Genomic DNA, 15,959 nt, shown 5'->3' on the forward strand with positions numbered 1-15,959 from the left:
CTTTGCTCCACAGACACTGCCATAGTGCTTGGCGGTCCACAGAGTCAAAGGCAGCTTTCAGATCAAGAAAAACAACCATTGTTGGTTGCTGGAAGCAGTGTCGCTGTTCCAGAATCAGTCGGAGGGTGAAGATATGGTCGATGCAACCTCTTGCAGGACGGAACCCAGCTTGGTTTTCATGGATCTGCCTCTCCCTGTGTTCAGTCAACCTTCGAAGGAAGCGTGCTTGCTTATTTCGCTTAGTGCAATAAATAAACATAAATGCGTGTGTCGAAGGGCACCGACAAATCCAACAACACTGGAGATGTCTCCTCGATTGGTTATGAAACAACAGCAATCCCGTTACCGTACCCAACGAACATACAGTCGATCGCCTTGAGCGATGATGGGTCGTGACGTCCACTAGAGTTAGTGCCACAAATTCAAAGCACTTAGTCGGTGGATCTATTGTATTCATTTGCTTGTGGCGTGATCAAGACCGCATTATCTAATCGATGGACCCACCTACGCTCCACTAGCCAAGCTCGGCGAAAGAACCAACCAGAAAGCACTGCATGTTATCCATCTAATTCACTCATATCCGAATTATTCATTTCCTTTTGCACATGAACCTTGTCTCTCAAAGAATTATCGTAGCATATCACAATTATAACTGCGTTTTATCCTTGATCTTTCACTTCCAGATGAAACTTCCTACTAACTTAGGTCAAAAGAAAATACGTATCATTGAAAACTTTTTGGCCCACTTGCAGATTGGTAAGTATAGCTTTTTCATGCGACTGCTGTGCCCCATATGGACTTACGTGGGTACCAGAAGAGCCCTGCATTGCAACTGCTTCTGATCTGGTAGAACTCGTAGTACAACGAATCATACCAATTCGGTTCTCGTCAAATCATCTGGTCAGTAAACTGATGTAGTGTAGCAGACAGTAAATCACTCATGCTGTTTTGAGTTTGAGGAGTTGCTCAATGGATGACGCCCTTCACCAAGCTATTGTAATTTGCTCGATCGTTCTGATATCTCACCCAGCTCTGTAGGTATGATGCTGTTTCTCGTGGACGAGGTTACGGAAAAACGTATGGCTAAATTTGGAAGCGTGAGCGTTTCAGTCGAAATCAGCCACAGAAAGATAAAAATGAATGCCTTCGCACCTTATCATTATCGCCATCATCAGAGACAGCAATGTCAGTTCTGACATTGATGCTTCACTGCCGTACACACCAAAATTTATCTGATTTTACTTAGTCTTAGAATGAAAAGAAGAGAAAAGTGGGTGAGGGAGAGTACCTGGTGTCGGCCTGTCGCAAGCATTCTGAGGTACTTACACTTCCAATCGGACAATCCGAATAGAAACTGACAACAAGGACTCCATTGACTTCGACTGACTGTCATTCATCTCACTCTCCAGTCAACTGCAGGGGGTTTCACGGATATCTCATCCTGGAAGGCGGACGCACCAACAACACCTAAACTCATCATAATCTTTTTCACACCCCTCTGTCAAGTCACACCGTGCCCACCTTGCGGTTTACACCTTTCTGAAGCAGGTACAGTGAACAACATTCGTCTCGGTAGATGGTTTCTAGGCCTGTGTGGCACATAGCCGAGCCATCGCAGTTGATATTGCTGGTTGTTTTCGGCGAGTGATGCGACAGCTGCACAACCAAACACCCGTTTTTTAATTACCGCTTCACAAATTCTTTGATGCCACCCGACACCAACACTTCTGAGGCAGCCCCGGTCAATAACTGAAAGACGCTTCATATCATATGTCCGCAGAGGTCACGTCTCTCAACCATAACAATGAGGCCCCGAATGTAGCTTGGTACACTCGACCCTTCAGATCCATTGATACGCCTTTTTGACGCCACAAGTAACGCAAATTAGCAAACGTGATTCCGGCCTTTGAGATCTGGGCACTGACTTCATCAGTCACACTTCCAAGTTAATACAAAGATTTTTGAAATTCTCCACAACTCTCAAGGATTCTCCTTGAATTGTAGGGAGTATGTTCAGGGACTGCACGTTCTGAAGCATGACTTTGCAATTTGAAGGCACAAAGTTCATGCTGGAAGATGGTTTGATTGTGGTCGGTCTATTCAACAGAGCTTATGTTTCATCTTCATCTTTAAAGTTGAAGACGGCGTCGTCTGCTTACTCCAGATCGACACAGTTCTCACCAGCAACGATTTGAACACCGGGGTTTTTAAAACCTTCCAGCGTTCGCCTCATTATTTCATCCGCGACGAAGTTGAACAACAATGGAGAGCAGTCATCCTTGTGGGACACCACTTTTTGTATCGAAGCTTTTGGAGAGCTTATCATACACCTTCTCACGCCCAGAAGTATGTGAATATAAAGACCGAATTATGTTCACAAACTTCTGGAGCATGCACCACTGAGAAAATGTGGTTAACTGCACTGAACGGTCGACAGAGTCGAATGCGCCTTTGAAGTCAAGAAATAACAAAATTGCTGGTAGTCTGTACATTGAAACGTATTGTTCATTATGAATGCATCGAACTCTGTCCCCGCACTACTGCCGGTCAACCGAATCGTTAGGTGCAGGGACCCCGATGCCCTTCGTCTCCAACGACGCTCGTCATGGGATGGATGAATCACCAGGCTTCCGATAATCAGTGATGGGCAGCTGGCGATTTGAGTTCGGTATGAATTTTATCTTATCTGTTAGCTTTGATAATCTGGCTATCCTTGAACACTCTGATTACTCTCGCTTCTTCACTGACGATCCGGTAATTACGATCATATTATTACCAATTGAGAATCGTTTGGCCGCAACGCTCTTTCGGTGCACAGCTTCTATACCATTTCAAGAAAGGAAGCACTGTATTGACGATTTTCGTCCACTCATATGTTAAATCCTTACTGTGAAAACGTTTTCCGTAGATTATCATCGCTCTCTATCCGGAATACATACGCACAGATGACATAGTTTGGCAAAATGTGGATACAGTGTTCCGCTGAGCTATTTAGTCTATTTTATTATGTTGCTTTAATTTTGCAGCAGAGGTTCCCCTCAAAAATCAACCACTCTAGTTATTCCTCAGTGAGAAAACCAATTGCAAACTGTCAACCTGCTGTCGTGATATTCCTGAGACGGAATAACTGCCCATCATAGGACCCTCATATTTGTATGCTTCACTTTAACGAGTTCACTTAACATTCCACTCTGTTCACTCGACTGAGTTTTGCTTGTTTAGTTCTGTCAACTCATGTGAGAACCTCTTTCCATGTGTAAAAACCAAAGCTTGTATAGTATACAGTTGCATTTCGCACAGGCTTATTACCACTGATTAGGTTATTTTCCATAAAACAATCCTGTGATTATAATGCTTCACAAAGTCCCGTGTTATCACCAAGTTTCGTATAATGCTGAGATGTTCTGTGACTGAATAAAAGACGTATGTGTCGCAAAATCGATCATATTTACTCCGTTCCTCTCTTTCCATTTATCAACGTGGGATCGCGTACACATTCTTTGAGCTTATTTTGACAGATCTTTTCAGGTTTCTCCCTAGAAATTTGATTGAGAACAGAATGACAGTTTGTTGTCCTACACATTTCCGTTTGTACTTCCCCATGGATTGCTTTGTTTCTTGGTACCTGTTGCGTCTGTCACGAAAGCGTTTTTCGTAGATCTCGTGCTGTAGGAAAAGATGTGTTGTCAGCTTGGATCTATCCACAGTCATTTGCCTTTCCTATTCTCCACTCCCTAGATCCAAACCCTCCTGCTACTGCCGAAATCGTTGAAGCATACAACAACTTGCGTTCCAAAATTCTTCTGCTTTACGACTTGCGGACAGCTCATTTGCACTGTGATTACGAGTTACAGTCAGCCCGGCTTCGTTTAGAGACTTTCGCACCTGATAAGGTACGTTCTCTGCTGGAAACTTCCGCTCCACTTCTTGCTGGTCAGCGTTCGTATTTTCTTTTCTGGGGGATCACTTTTTCTGTCGAATATATCCGGGCGAATCACTTGTGTATTTATCCGACAAGCAACTAGCGAACAATAATCCAACGATATTACCTCTTGAAGCTAGCCGATATCGCTTATTCGAACGTGTCCCCCCTTGTTCGTTGCGTGTTTACGTCTGATACCCCGTTTATTACCAACTAAAATTTAAGGTCCACATAAATAAAAGATGTAGGCGAATTCAAACTGTTCTGCAAGCGAACGATCAGCACCAAAATAGTTTCTTCTTCGCAGTTAAAGATAATATTAGCAGCTCAGGTTGTAATGATCTGGGCGGTTTGGTTGCAAACGTTTGATCGTCAGTCGAGGTGACATCTTCAATGCGTTGGAAGTGCGTGGACTGATATAAAGTCTACTCATATGGGTCGGCCTTGATACTCTGAATGAGCATTCCTTTCTACCTGTTGTTTGACCTGTTTTCTTCTTGAGGCTTCATCTCCCCGGTTCCCCACTTTGACCTTTCGTTTATCTCCACAGTGGGTCTCGTTTTTTGGCTGACTCAATGTTGCCATTGAGTTGGTGGTTCCTCACTCGTGGCAGTGGGTTGATTTCAATGTTGCTTCGTTGAATCCCTTGCGGAGTACCACGTTCGGAGGAATTCGTGTCTTTTACTTCTGCGTGCTACGACCTTAACGTTTTTTGGATTAAACTTGTGTCCTTCCTGCCCTTCGTGTATAGAAATAAGAGATGATGGTTCGTATCTTTTGTTAGTTGTGTTGTGTTCCTAACCCTTGGGTGAGGGGTGATATGGCTCAGTGATTGGAGCGCGAATTCACTGACCGGATGGTCCGTAGTTCGAACCCGATCTATGCATATCGACTTCTGTCCAGGCTTGGGCAACCTGGTAGTATCCCAGCCATCGTGCTTCGAGTGGCATGGCAGCTAAGTACTGGAAGGGTGTTACAGTTGAAGGGTTATCGTCGATAGACAACACGACATACGCCAGGAGGTGAATCTTTTACGGAAGGAGGCAATGATTAGTAACTTAATAAGTCATTCCGTTAATTTTTTTTCAATGCACAAAGCGTTACTTGATCTCTTCGCGAAGAATGAGTTTTCCCCGTACTCACTGTGTGTGTGTGTGTGTGTGTGTGTGTGTGTGTGTGTGTGTGAAAGAGACTACAGCCATGTTTCTGGTGTTCCGTTACAGTTATTTTTCATGTTTGATGAAGTGTAACTATTCCAAAAACGTTGCACTTTGTTTTTGGGTTTTGTATAAGACGGAGTGTTCTGCTTCTGATCAGGCATTCTACTCCATAGTTCGTTTTTTCTCCACAGCCTCTTCCTACGGAGTTGGTCAACTTGACGTTGTCTGTTCCCGGGACCTCGAAACCAACTTCTTCGCTCCAGTCAGATGGAGACTCAAATTCTCCACCGGGATCTCAAATGGATCCCTCTATTCTAGCTGCTTTGCGTGATTGTGACTCCAAGCGACCGATTGTACCCCGTCATTCACTTGGTGTGGCGGGTGCCCTGGCTGCGGCTGCAGGAAGCTCCGGTCTATGCAACCTACCTCCTCCGCCGGCTCCACACACATCATCCTCTGGTATGAAACAACATGTCACGCGCATGTCGACCTCGGTTGGGTCTTCCCCCAAGCTATCGCATGTTTCTGAACATTCTGGACCTTCCCCTTCTGCGCAATCCGGGACTTCCGTATCTTCCGAATCTGCGGCCAGGACAAGCATCAGAATGTCACATAGCCATGCTGATTCAACGAGCAATAGTGGACTGAGGCGAAAACAGAGGGCGGCTGCACTTGAACAGGGGCGTGTGATGAAAAAGTTGAAAGTCAAGGGTCAACTGGTTGATTGATCATTTCCGCATTTCTGTGCTTATAACTATTTTTTCTCATTATTCCTGGTCGCGATTATGCCATCCGTTATACGACTGTATATATGAGTACACTTCTGTATGATTACTTGGATTTTTCTGGCATTTTGGGAGCCTTTTTATTTAACACTGCCGAATTTCGAAAAAGCGGTGGAAATACATGTTGCAATCACTCGTAACTACTATCATTGCGATTTCGCAAGATTGAGCCGGAACTCCGCTGCAGAGAGACCGTACCATATCGCGATACGGTGAATTGTGTACCTTTATGACCCGCTTAACTATACTGAATAGGTTCCATTTTGACAGCTTCAGAGTTTCCCACACCAGATCGGTCAGTGAATGAAGTTCCGACAGACAGTATCCCCGTTAACAGATTAGGCGCGGCGGCTTGACCACCCACTGCCTTACAGTCGGGTTTTTGAACCAAAGGCTTTGGCTGAGTACCCTGCCCTGTCCTCCTGTCCAGGTGTGAGTGTTCTGACAGTGTCCCGACTCGCGTACAACAATGAACTTCACAACTTGAAGTATTATCATGCCGTCATGTGGTGCTATCAACCGGGTCACCTCACGTCTACGGTAGTGGAGCATCAGTCTCAAAACCTATGTTGCTGTCTCTGATGGTGATGAAACGAAACAGCACCACAAAGCTGAGACAGGTAGGCCAGGGAAACATTTTCTGGAACATCTCTTATTCCAATAGTCTATTCTGTCTGGTAAAGCAGATTTTGACGAAAACCGCTTTATTGTCGGTTATTCTAACTCCCGACTACCCACTAAATATTTTTCCGTGTTTTCCTCTTTCCGTGGGGCCAACCATGTCCAGGCTTCGTTCACAGAGTATACTTCTATTCATCTCAATATCCCCACATACTATCAGGCATTTGTCTATAACAACTATAAAAATGCATTGGTTGATGGATAACACCCCTATTTGATCGATACAGACAACCTGTACTTGATTTCGTCGCGCAAAATGACTCACGTCCGGGAACCTGAAATTCAGCTGCTGTCCCTCTGCAACCTCTTCTCAAGGGAGAACAGGATTGCTACTTCCACCTGTCTTAGAGTGTTTCCTTCTTGAGACATTAGCCATGTTGACGTTAAACTGCCTCACTACGAGAACTCTTATTTTTTGTCGGTCTTTTTGCTGTTGGCTTTTATGCTAAAGTCTGCCCTTCTCTGGAACCTCAATCTAATGTACTAAATGTAAACCCAGTGGAATGGGTTCCAATGAAAGTTTTCCCTGAATCGCTGGACCACACTAGGCTGACCGCCGTGAGAGAGTAGTAGCCTTATTTTGAGTCAAATTAACACTGGTTGGCTTCATTGTGACTACACCGAAGCTCTAGCTGCCGTTTAGTAAGCTTCACCGGTTCACTTGAACACTTCACCTATCCGTCTAATGGCTCTCGATTCAATTTGGTCACGATGCATTTTATGCTGAGCTGACAGTCCGCTTCGACTTCACTGTGTGGTTACGTGGTAAGTCTCCTTACAGCCGATAAATTCACGTTTGTTTTTCGACGGGAGTGTAAGGCCCTTATTGTCGCTCCTGATTCACTTAGTCACGAGTAAATCAATGGACTGGGGAGCAATACATGGTGAGCTCGTCCTGACTGTCAGCTTTTCGCTCTGTGTTATCACGTACGCTTCTGACTAACCGGTTTTATACGAGGTCCTCCGATTCCAAGGGGATCAGAAAACAGTAGAGCACATGACAGCCTAACTATGGAAAAGGCCTAAAATGACCAAAACTTCAGTGAAAATCTAAATCTTCTGAGGATTTACTTAACCCGTGAGCAATTCAAGGTGTCGTCAGTTGCGGTGTATTTCTTATTTATGGGTTTTCTGTGTACGACATGTCCGTCTTTTTAAAAGGGGCCATCTATCTGAAGGACAACAACATTCTCCGTCATTATCGAGCTAGTTTGTGATTTATCCTTTAAATGGACTAAATCCTCTTCTCCGTCAAAGTGCTTTCTCTGTGTAACGATTGATTCTGTATTAAACCTGAAATTGCCTCATGACTGCACGGCATTCGCAATTATCGGGCTGTCCCTCCCCACAGGTAGCAATAACAATATGACAGAACGGCTGTTGGTTAATTCAATAATCCAGCTACTGGTGAACGATCAGAATGTTTCTTTTGATTAATAATCAGTCTTTCAGGAGAACCTGATACCACGCGATGGGCTTGGAATTTTACCGAGAGTGTGAGTTTTCGGGATCGAGCACATCTTCATCTTGAACTACCGAAATCACGTAGTTTTTCCCCAATTGTACTAGAGAAGTACTGTATACTGCTGTGAAAATATCTGGCAGGTGGATACCAGCAACAACCTCAGCCCAAGACACACGGACAGTTTGTATTCGGGCGGCTTTTATCGAAAACGGATCCTGGATTCATAGGAAAAACAAATTTCCCACTTGAAAAGTGAGAAAATTTCCAAAGTATCACATGTGTGTACTTTTGACCGTCTCAAAATGACTTCGTGTTAGGGAGACGAAGAGGAAGCCATACGAACAGGCGTGAAATCATTTTCAATCGATTTAGTAAGTAAAGCTGGTCTGCGCACCGGTAATGGTGCTCGATGTCGCTGAGTTATTTGAGCAACCTTAGCTCCATTGCAACCAACATTTCAGTAAGAATGAATCTGCCCGGCTGTTGAAATTTCTTAGAGATCTGTTCATTCCACAGAGCAAATAGGGAGTGGGTTGCCGAACGAATTGGGCTACCAGTATTGGGCCCTCAGTAGTTTTAATATCTCGGCTAGCTATTTGACTTCTGAGAGTAGCCAGTAGCCATTGTAAATTATAGGCACTATTTCAGCAGAGTGACGAATATGGCTGAGATCCGCTCAACGTAATATGTCTGTACCTGGTGCTTTGGAATAACATATTTACTTTTCGAGTGCTTCTCATCCCTGTTTTTCCTTTAAGCTTGAATCTGTTGAGTTTCGTAAGCCTGAGTTATGTTCGAAAAACAGTCGTTTCGTAGAGCTTTCATGAATCACCAGATTCGGACCGGGATCTCAAGAATAGCAATATCTATCCGGCTTTCGTTCAAGTCGGAATAGCAGTAGTCTTTGTTCAAGACCTACGAAACTAAGGCCAATGAAGCAAACTGTGAATACTCTCCACCCTAACAATGCTTTGACAGGTCATGGATAACAGATATCGATCAATGCCAGATGCCATTTGATAAGCTGCATGGTGCACAGACTAGATAAATTTGACACTGCTCAAACTGACACTAACTGTACTTGCAAATGGGACAAAACCTACGAGGGGTTTGGACCCGTGAAGGCTCGAATCATGTTTGCTAATTTGTGCCACTTATGGCTTCAAAAAGACATCTCACTAGATCTTGAATCTCACTAGATCTTAAGGGTCATGTATACCAGGCTACAGTAAGGGCTGTGTTGTTGTTGTACGGGTGCGAGACATGGCCTCTTCGGACAGATGATTTGAGGCGTCTTCAGGTTTTTTATCACCGATGCCTCATAAGCTTTGTTGGTTTTGGATGGCGTCAGCGTGTTTGAAAACGTGTATTTGGTTGTGCTGCAGGTAATTCAATTCGAAAAAACACCCAGCATCATCGACTACGATGGCACGGTCATCTGCTACGCATGCCGAGACGAGTGCTGTTTTCCGCGCCTCCTTCAGGATGGCGCAAGCCGCGAGGTGGACAGCGCATCACTTGACCGGAAGGCATGAAACAGGTCACGAAAAGTTTGGGTGTTGGTGTTGTACGCCTTCCAGGATGGAGTCCGCGTCACCCCGCCTGTGCTCGGCTGGAGACGTTGCAATAAATGGTGGCTATTCGATGTCAGTGGCGTTCCTGCTGTCAGTCTCTTTCCAGGCTGTCTGATTGAGCGGTTGGAGGTGTAGGCACCTCAGAATGCTTGACATAGGCCAGCGCTAGGTCCCTTCCCTCACCCACTTTTTTCTTTTCACTCTAGGACTTCTAATGTAATGATTCTCTAGGGTAAATGCTTTTTGTTATTTGTGGTTACTTTATCAAACTCAATCGTACCTACCTGCGTTATAAATCCTCATTCTATGTTCACAACACATTGCACTCATGCAATGCAGACCGATAGCAGGCAGACAGATATTTTCTATTCGCTTTTACCAAAGGAGGAAATCAAAATGTTAACAAAAACTGACTTTGTGTCAACGGTGGGCTTATTCTAAACCAGTTACAGAAATGTAGACTTGTTCAGTATCAAGCATTTCACCAGGTATTGCGTAGCTTCGACTACAGTCCCCGGGTTTCGGTTACGGACAGCAGCGGTGATGAATGCGATTTAGGGATGATCTACATCGGCACTCTGACCTTGAGTGGAGACACAATCATCTGCAACCTTTCGTTCTTCTCCCAGGTTACATTTTAGTGGGTGCTTGGCATGCTAGGGCCTCCTGCATCTTTTTTCACTCAGTTTTATGAGTTGTCGCACAAGAGGTCAATTTTGTGGTCTATAGTTTCAAACACTTTTTGTATTGGAGATTTGATTTCATCCTTTTGCGCTTCTCGCTAGATCTTTACTCATAGCTTTTGGAAAACTGCACAGTTTAAATAGACTGGGTACTTCTGCGCTGAATATGAGGTGTACTTAAGATGGATACGGCACAGGAAGTTCAGTGAAGGAATGAATCGTCAGTAAAACTCGCAAAGGAGTTATCTCTCACCAAAGACCCTAGGGTCTCCGCCGTGAGGGGGATATCGTTCACACATGTTGTATCAGTCACCTGGTTAATTATCCAAGGCCCCTCATGAGCACGCAGACAATATGAACTGATACTTTCGGGTCTGTCTAGGCAACCACAGAGGAAGGAAATTCCCGAATCATTGCATCACATGACTCCAGCACATCAGCTGACAATTTCAGCCCTCCAATGAATCAATAACCCGAAGATTTTTAAATCTACCCCGTTGCAGTGTTTGCATCACCGAACGTTCCAGTCAGACAGACCATATGCGATTCACGTCGAACTAGTGAAAACTTCACATGACGTCCGCTAGTCTTCTGGCTGCATTCAGTGTGTGCATATTTTTGTTCAGCAAGTCATGTGATAGCGACCACATTAGTGAGATCCAGCCGGAGATAGGAAGCTCGTGTAAGGGGCCTCAATGTACAATTCCTTTCCCCAAGTTTTGTGCTTCTGCAAGGGTCCAGTGTGTCCAAACGCATCCCTTACTTGAGAAATTGCCGTGCACTACAGTGGCAGTACTGGATTGCAAATGTCCGCCACCAAGGAAGAGTTACTACGGTGGATCTTTACCATGTCTTTATCGTACTCAACATATCGAGCAGTTATACACTTACCAGTACGCTGTGGAATTAGGAAAACATTTAGGAACCGTACTCGACCCCCAGGACGTCCTTCGTGCAGTGAATATTAAACTTTTAGGTCGGTCACCGAGCTTTGTGTCGTGCGACTGTGATAAAACTTACAGCTGGTGTGCATGGGAATCCTGGTCTGAATGGTCCCTTGTGTGCAATGGAACAGGATACAAGCACCGTCGACGGACCCGAGGTTGTTGTCCGACCAGTGGGGACGACTGGATTAGTAGCCATTTGTGTCATGCTTACCGTAGCGGAGATCCCAATGATAATCGCACAGAAGTCGAAAAACTGCCCACTGCTGACTGTCCAAATAGAAGCAAACTTTTAGATCCGTATAGAGGACAGGCACATGGGTATAAGGATTATGTGTTGCTGGCCATTTCGGTGGTGTTACTTTGTGCTATTGTTGTCACGATAGCACTCATAATGAAAATGGTAACATTGTAAACAACAATACCATGCTCTTGCTGCCACACTTCACTTTTAATGAAGCCGTTCGAGGACCAGTGGTTGATAATTTTGAGGTTCGTCATGGATGCATTCCAGTTGCTTCATTTGAAGCCCCTATTTCGACAACACTGGTCCCATCGGTTCTGAACTTTCGCCGTCCACATGCAGACATGTTGAGAACTGTTCGCCCAACACGTTGAAGTTGTCATCTAAAAACCTGACCAACGTTAAATGCCCGGATCTGTTTACGGCCAATACTACTGGAATCAACATCGGATCAATGTTTAAGACAGCCTTCTCACCAAGATCCGTGCTTGGGCAGATCGGATTCGAGTCATCCGGAAAGCCGGCTCATCATCACACAGGAGATAGCTAAAATAAAATGGAGGATAAGGGATCTCTTATTGGTCAAGATACAATGTTTTGCTGCATGCCCCACCCCCCAGTTTTCACGATTACGAGCGAATCACCCGTCGTGACTCTAACTGAACCGCCCTTTGCACTCAAAACACTTAATTATTCATTTCTATATCATCGACTCATCTTTTAAGTGTGATTTGTTAACATTACAGAGGGAGTTCGAAATTTAAGTCGAGATTTCGTCCTGTAAACGAACACTCTACACCGCGCAACCGAGAAGCAATAAGTGGCTCAGAATAACGACCAACTTGTAGCTCGTGACCCTTCTTCTATCACCACTCAAGGGACCGGCCAGTACGTAAAAACGTGATTCGCTTTCTGAGAGTAGAGAAAGTGTAACGATATATGCTAAGTGTCCTCTCGTTGGTGACTGAACGGCTTAGTCTCCGCCTACTAGCCGGGAGCAGCGGGTTCTTATCGCTAGGGAGATTTGCGCAGTGTCAATGAATCCCAAAGAAAATACAGCAGTTGTATAGTGCTTCTCAGTTATTTTGCATGGATCGGCCTCGCGTACGTGGCGAAATCTCTATCGGATCTCGTATGCATGCCTGATCAAAGCAGTACTCAGCACCAGAATGCACAAAATCGCTGGAATCTGTTGACAGTTGTGCCGAGATCCTGGTTATCCACCGCCACTGGTCGTCTTCCATTACCCAGGTGACTTACGATTTGTCAGATAACAAATGCTTCCCGCTATTTTTGTTTGCTCATTATGAGATCAACGAAATTAACCGCTAAGGAGTTATCACCATGATCTGATGGTCCATGTTCATGTGATTATGTCTGCCTGTGCCGTCTATGCCTTCCGCTGCCGAGATTGAGGCCAAAGAACATTTCAGGCATTCCTACTAAATCAAGATACACCTTTATTTCCTACTTTGATACGAGAAAATGCTAACTCCTTTTGGAAAGCCAGTATCAATAGGGTAATGAATGATGTATGAGTTTTTTAAGAGTCAAGTAAACGAATCAATTGTTTCACCCCGAGGACAGCGTGCAATTCGTCTTTGCGCATTCTACCTCGCGTAACTCTGAAAAAGACATTTATCGACCATGACGGAAAAAAGTGGATGATTAAACCATCAGAAGGATAATTCGCTCTGCAAAAGCCGTCATTTTAGGCCACTGCAAAATTTGTGGATATGATTTAAAGAAGAATAGGTAGAAAGAGAAGGTTGTCCAAGAATGATGCCTAGTTGAGTGATCCAGCTAACCAAATTATAAGACACTACATCCAGTAGTATATGTGGGGAGAGTATAACTGTTGTTGCATTCTCCACGCTAGTGGCTCAGGAAGACGAAATAACTTTCCGGTTTTACAAAAAGCCTAATCGCTGCAGGATGAAGTAGGTTGGAATAAACGTCACTGGTGCTATGCATCGGAGAATGGAAGATTCTTTGTAGGGGAGAAGTTCTGCTTGGAGCATTTAGATGGAGCAATAATCCATTTGCAGAACGTTCAGAGACAGAGAGGTTTCAAGTTATATTTTGCTATATGATCCATTTGCTCGGTTAGGTAACCTTTTCTAATGGAAAAATTCAGTTAGCAAGACCAAACGGCAAAAGTGTGATGGTGTACAGCAACACGACCAACAGTTGCCCGGGTGTGGTCAGTGATTGACCCACAGACGTGAAACTGTTTCCAAAATAAACGAGTTTTTGTTGATGCACCCAGCAACCAAGCTGGAAGTACTTGAGGCATTATCAAGGTGAGATGCTTCAAAGGGTATTTTATTGCAGCACCATTTTACCTGAAGACAACTCAATATGTACATTTTGACGAACCTCAATGGGAAGTTGGCCTGAGTGCAGTAGCATTGTTTCAAAAATGTTTCTGAACTCCGCGCCGGTAGACCACAGGTTGTCACAACTGACAGCGAATGTTCAAAAAAACTGTACGCTCAGTAACATAGGAAAAGGTGACCAATCCAGGCATGAAACAATACGTAAAGTAACCTGTCCGTGAAAACCTCATACAGCAGTGATACCACTCTACAGTGCAGTATATAAAAAGTACTATCCGCCAGAATTACCCGCCCTGGAGAGGTAACCTTACCCGAAACTCCACGATTCCGCGACTTCGCTCCTGGTTTAATGTTATGAAGATAGTGATCTACTGGAAAACAGCAAAAAACGCATATCGAAAATGTCAGATGCCACCTATGAACGACGAAGTTTCCGACATAAGCCAACGCACTGATGGACTCTGAACTGCGTAGAATGGCTAAGTAGATTACCACGCAAACGTAAGACCATACTGGTGATGCTCTATATTCAGACTATCTTCACATTGTAAAGAAAAGGACCCATCTCGGACGTCTCCGTTCCAGTACTGAGCCTCTGTCTGTTTGTTTTGATCGTCAGTAATCCAGACATAGTTGGTAATCGTGGAATGTCTATGAACCGCTTTAAGGTCTCAATGGATGAGGCACCACATGCTATTACAGAGGGAATCATCGTCAACAGCAACAAACCAGAGGTAAATACTGGAGTTAGAAATTAAAAACGTGCTCCGTACTGGAATTCTTTTACTGCCCCCAGTCTGTGGAATTTCTAAATGCGCGAAATCAGAATGACGCCAGCTAGCAAGGCCAACACATCCCACAACATTCTGTCTGGTTGCAGTTACCTTCTTTCCTCGTACTCATAGAATGGCCCGTTTGGCGAGGAAGTTTACCACCGGTGCTTCTGAATTTAAAGCGATGCTCTTCTTGATAGGCAGTGATCGTGTGTATTATCCGTCCAAACCACATTCTGATGAGTCTTAATCACCACTCTAAAAATTATTATCTGTCATCGAATACTGTCGTGTACATTACTTGATCGTTGACAAGCCAACGTCTGCTACCGTACGAAAGTACTGGTGATCGAAGGTTTGATGATAAAATACAAGCTCAAATCCACTCAAATCAGGATAGACCTCAGCCGTGCCCCTTCTGGCTACAGCGCTACTAGGTTCTATTAGGGGAAAAATTCTGAGGAGTGAGTAAAGGTTTTGTTGCAAAACAGCGTTCGTGGTTTCCTTGGAAATGCCTGGATCCAAGAAATAGGTTGATCATCGAGAGACAGCTATTTTTAGGGCGTGATGATTTGGACGGTCCTGCAATATGATTTTATTTTGATGTCTGATGTTAACTCAAGGTTAAAACTCTGTTGTCAGATATGAATTGATGTTCTGATTGCTGGGGTTTAAAAAAATATGAAAGCAGAGATAACGGTAACAAACACACTATGTAGGTCACCGAATAACCCAAGCAGTTTGTTCTGAGGCAGCATTTGGAATTTATGCTCAGGATAAGCGATACTTGGTGCAAGTCGCACTAAACTTGCACTGGGAAACAAACACATTCGAAAACTGCTGAATCATTCGTCCGAAAAATCGTCTCCAAAGGCTGACAAAATTTCCCTGTACATTTCTAAGGCTTGATTTGCCAAGTTTTCGTCCTATAAGTAACGCCCCCCACCCCCACGAAGACAGATCAGAGATCCACTAGTCGCTTTCTCCGTGTTGTGGCTTTCGTAGATTCAATGTATGCCACTTTGCTGTCAGCAGCATTCTGGTCAGTCACTCGTTGCTCCTCTCCTCGAGTTCTCAGTCAATTTATCAGTACTTTCCGGTAAAATTGCCCCTAAGGATTGATATCATTTGAATGAGTCCCCGAGTAATGGTCGATTAGGCCAGGTGAAACGTTCCCGACTGACCAGTTAATTTGTGGATTTCAGTTTCCCGACTGGTGTCTCACTACATCTTGGGGTAGACGCAACGTCTGAACGCCGCCTCATACATTCAACTCCATGAAAAACTTACTTAGACGTAGCCATTTGAAAAAGCTACCATGTGGTTATCAGTGACTAACCGTTAAACCATCCCTGGATAGCGGAAGGGTATAATGACTCCAGTGAAAGT

The 15,959-nt window shown here is 44.3% G+C and overlaps 3 protein-coding genes across 3 annotated transcripts in view; 1 reads left to right on the plus strand and 2 right to left on the minus strand.

Annotated features, from left to right (window-relative positions):
- Positions 1-872, minus strand: part of T265_04308 (hypothetical protein) — a gene marked incomplete at both ends in the record, with an annotated part of 5,595 nt that extends 4,723 nt beyond the window's left edge. Inside the window, 2 exons of the mRNA XM_009169007.1 lie at positions 16-238; positions 804-872. Coding sequence (XP_009167271.1) covers positions 16-238; positions 804-872 — 292 coding nt within the window. The remainder of the gene's footprint in view (positions 1-15; positions 239-803) is intronic.
- The window catches only part of T265_13472 (hypothetical protein), a gene marked incomplete at both ends in the record, with an annotated part of 18,300 nt that extends 12,396 nt beyond the window's left edge, over positions 1-5,904 (plus strand). The window contains 3 exons of the mRNA XM_009169021.1: positions 684-756; positions 3,739-3,893; positions 5,274-5,904. Of these exons, the coding sequence (XP_009167285.1) occupies positions 684-756; positions 3,739-3,893; positions 5,274-5,810 (765 nt within the window). The remainder of the gene's footprint in view (positions 1-683; positions 757-3,738; positions 3,894-5,273) is intronic.
- Positions 5,905-8,033: 2,129 nt separating this feature from the next.
- On the minus strand, positions 8,034-15,874 carry T265_04309 (hypothetical protein; the record flags this gene model as incomplete). The annotated part of the gene is made up of 3 exons (XM_009169008.1): positions 8,034-8,228; positions 11,935-12,004; positions 15,861-15,874. The coding sequence occupies 3 exons, from the start codon at positions 15,872-15,874 to the stop codon at positions 8,034-8,036; spliced, it is 279 nt and encodes a 92-aa protein (XP_009167272.1).
- Positions 15,875-15,959: the final 85 nt, after the last annotated feature.

The sequence above is a fragment of the Opisthorchis viverrini genome (assembly GCF_000715545.1).
Source record: "Opisthorchis viverrini unplaced genomic scaffold opera_v5_69, whole genome shotgun sequence".
NCBI classification, from domain to species: Eukaryota; Metazoa; Platyhelminthes; class Trematoda; order Opisthorchiida; family Opisthorchiidae; genus Opisthorchis; species Opisthorchis viverrini.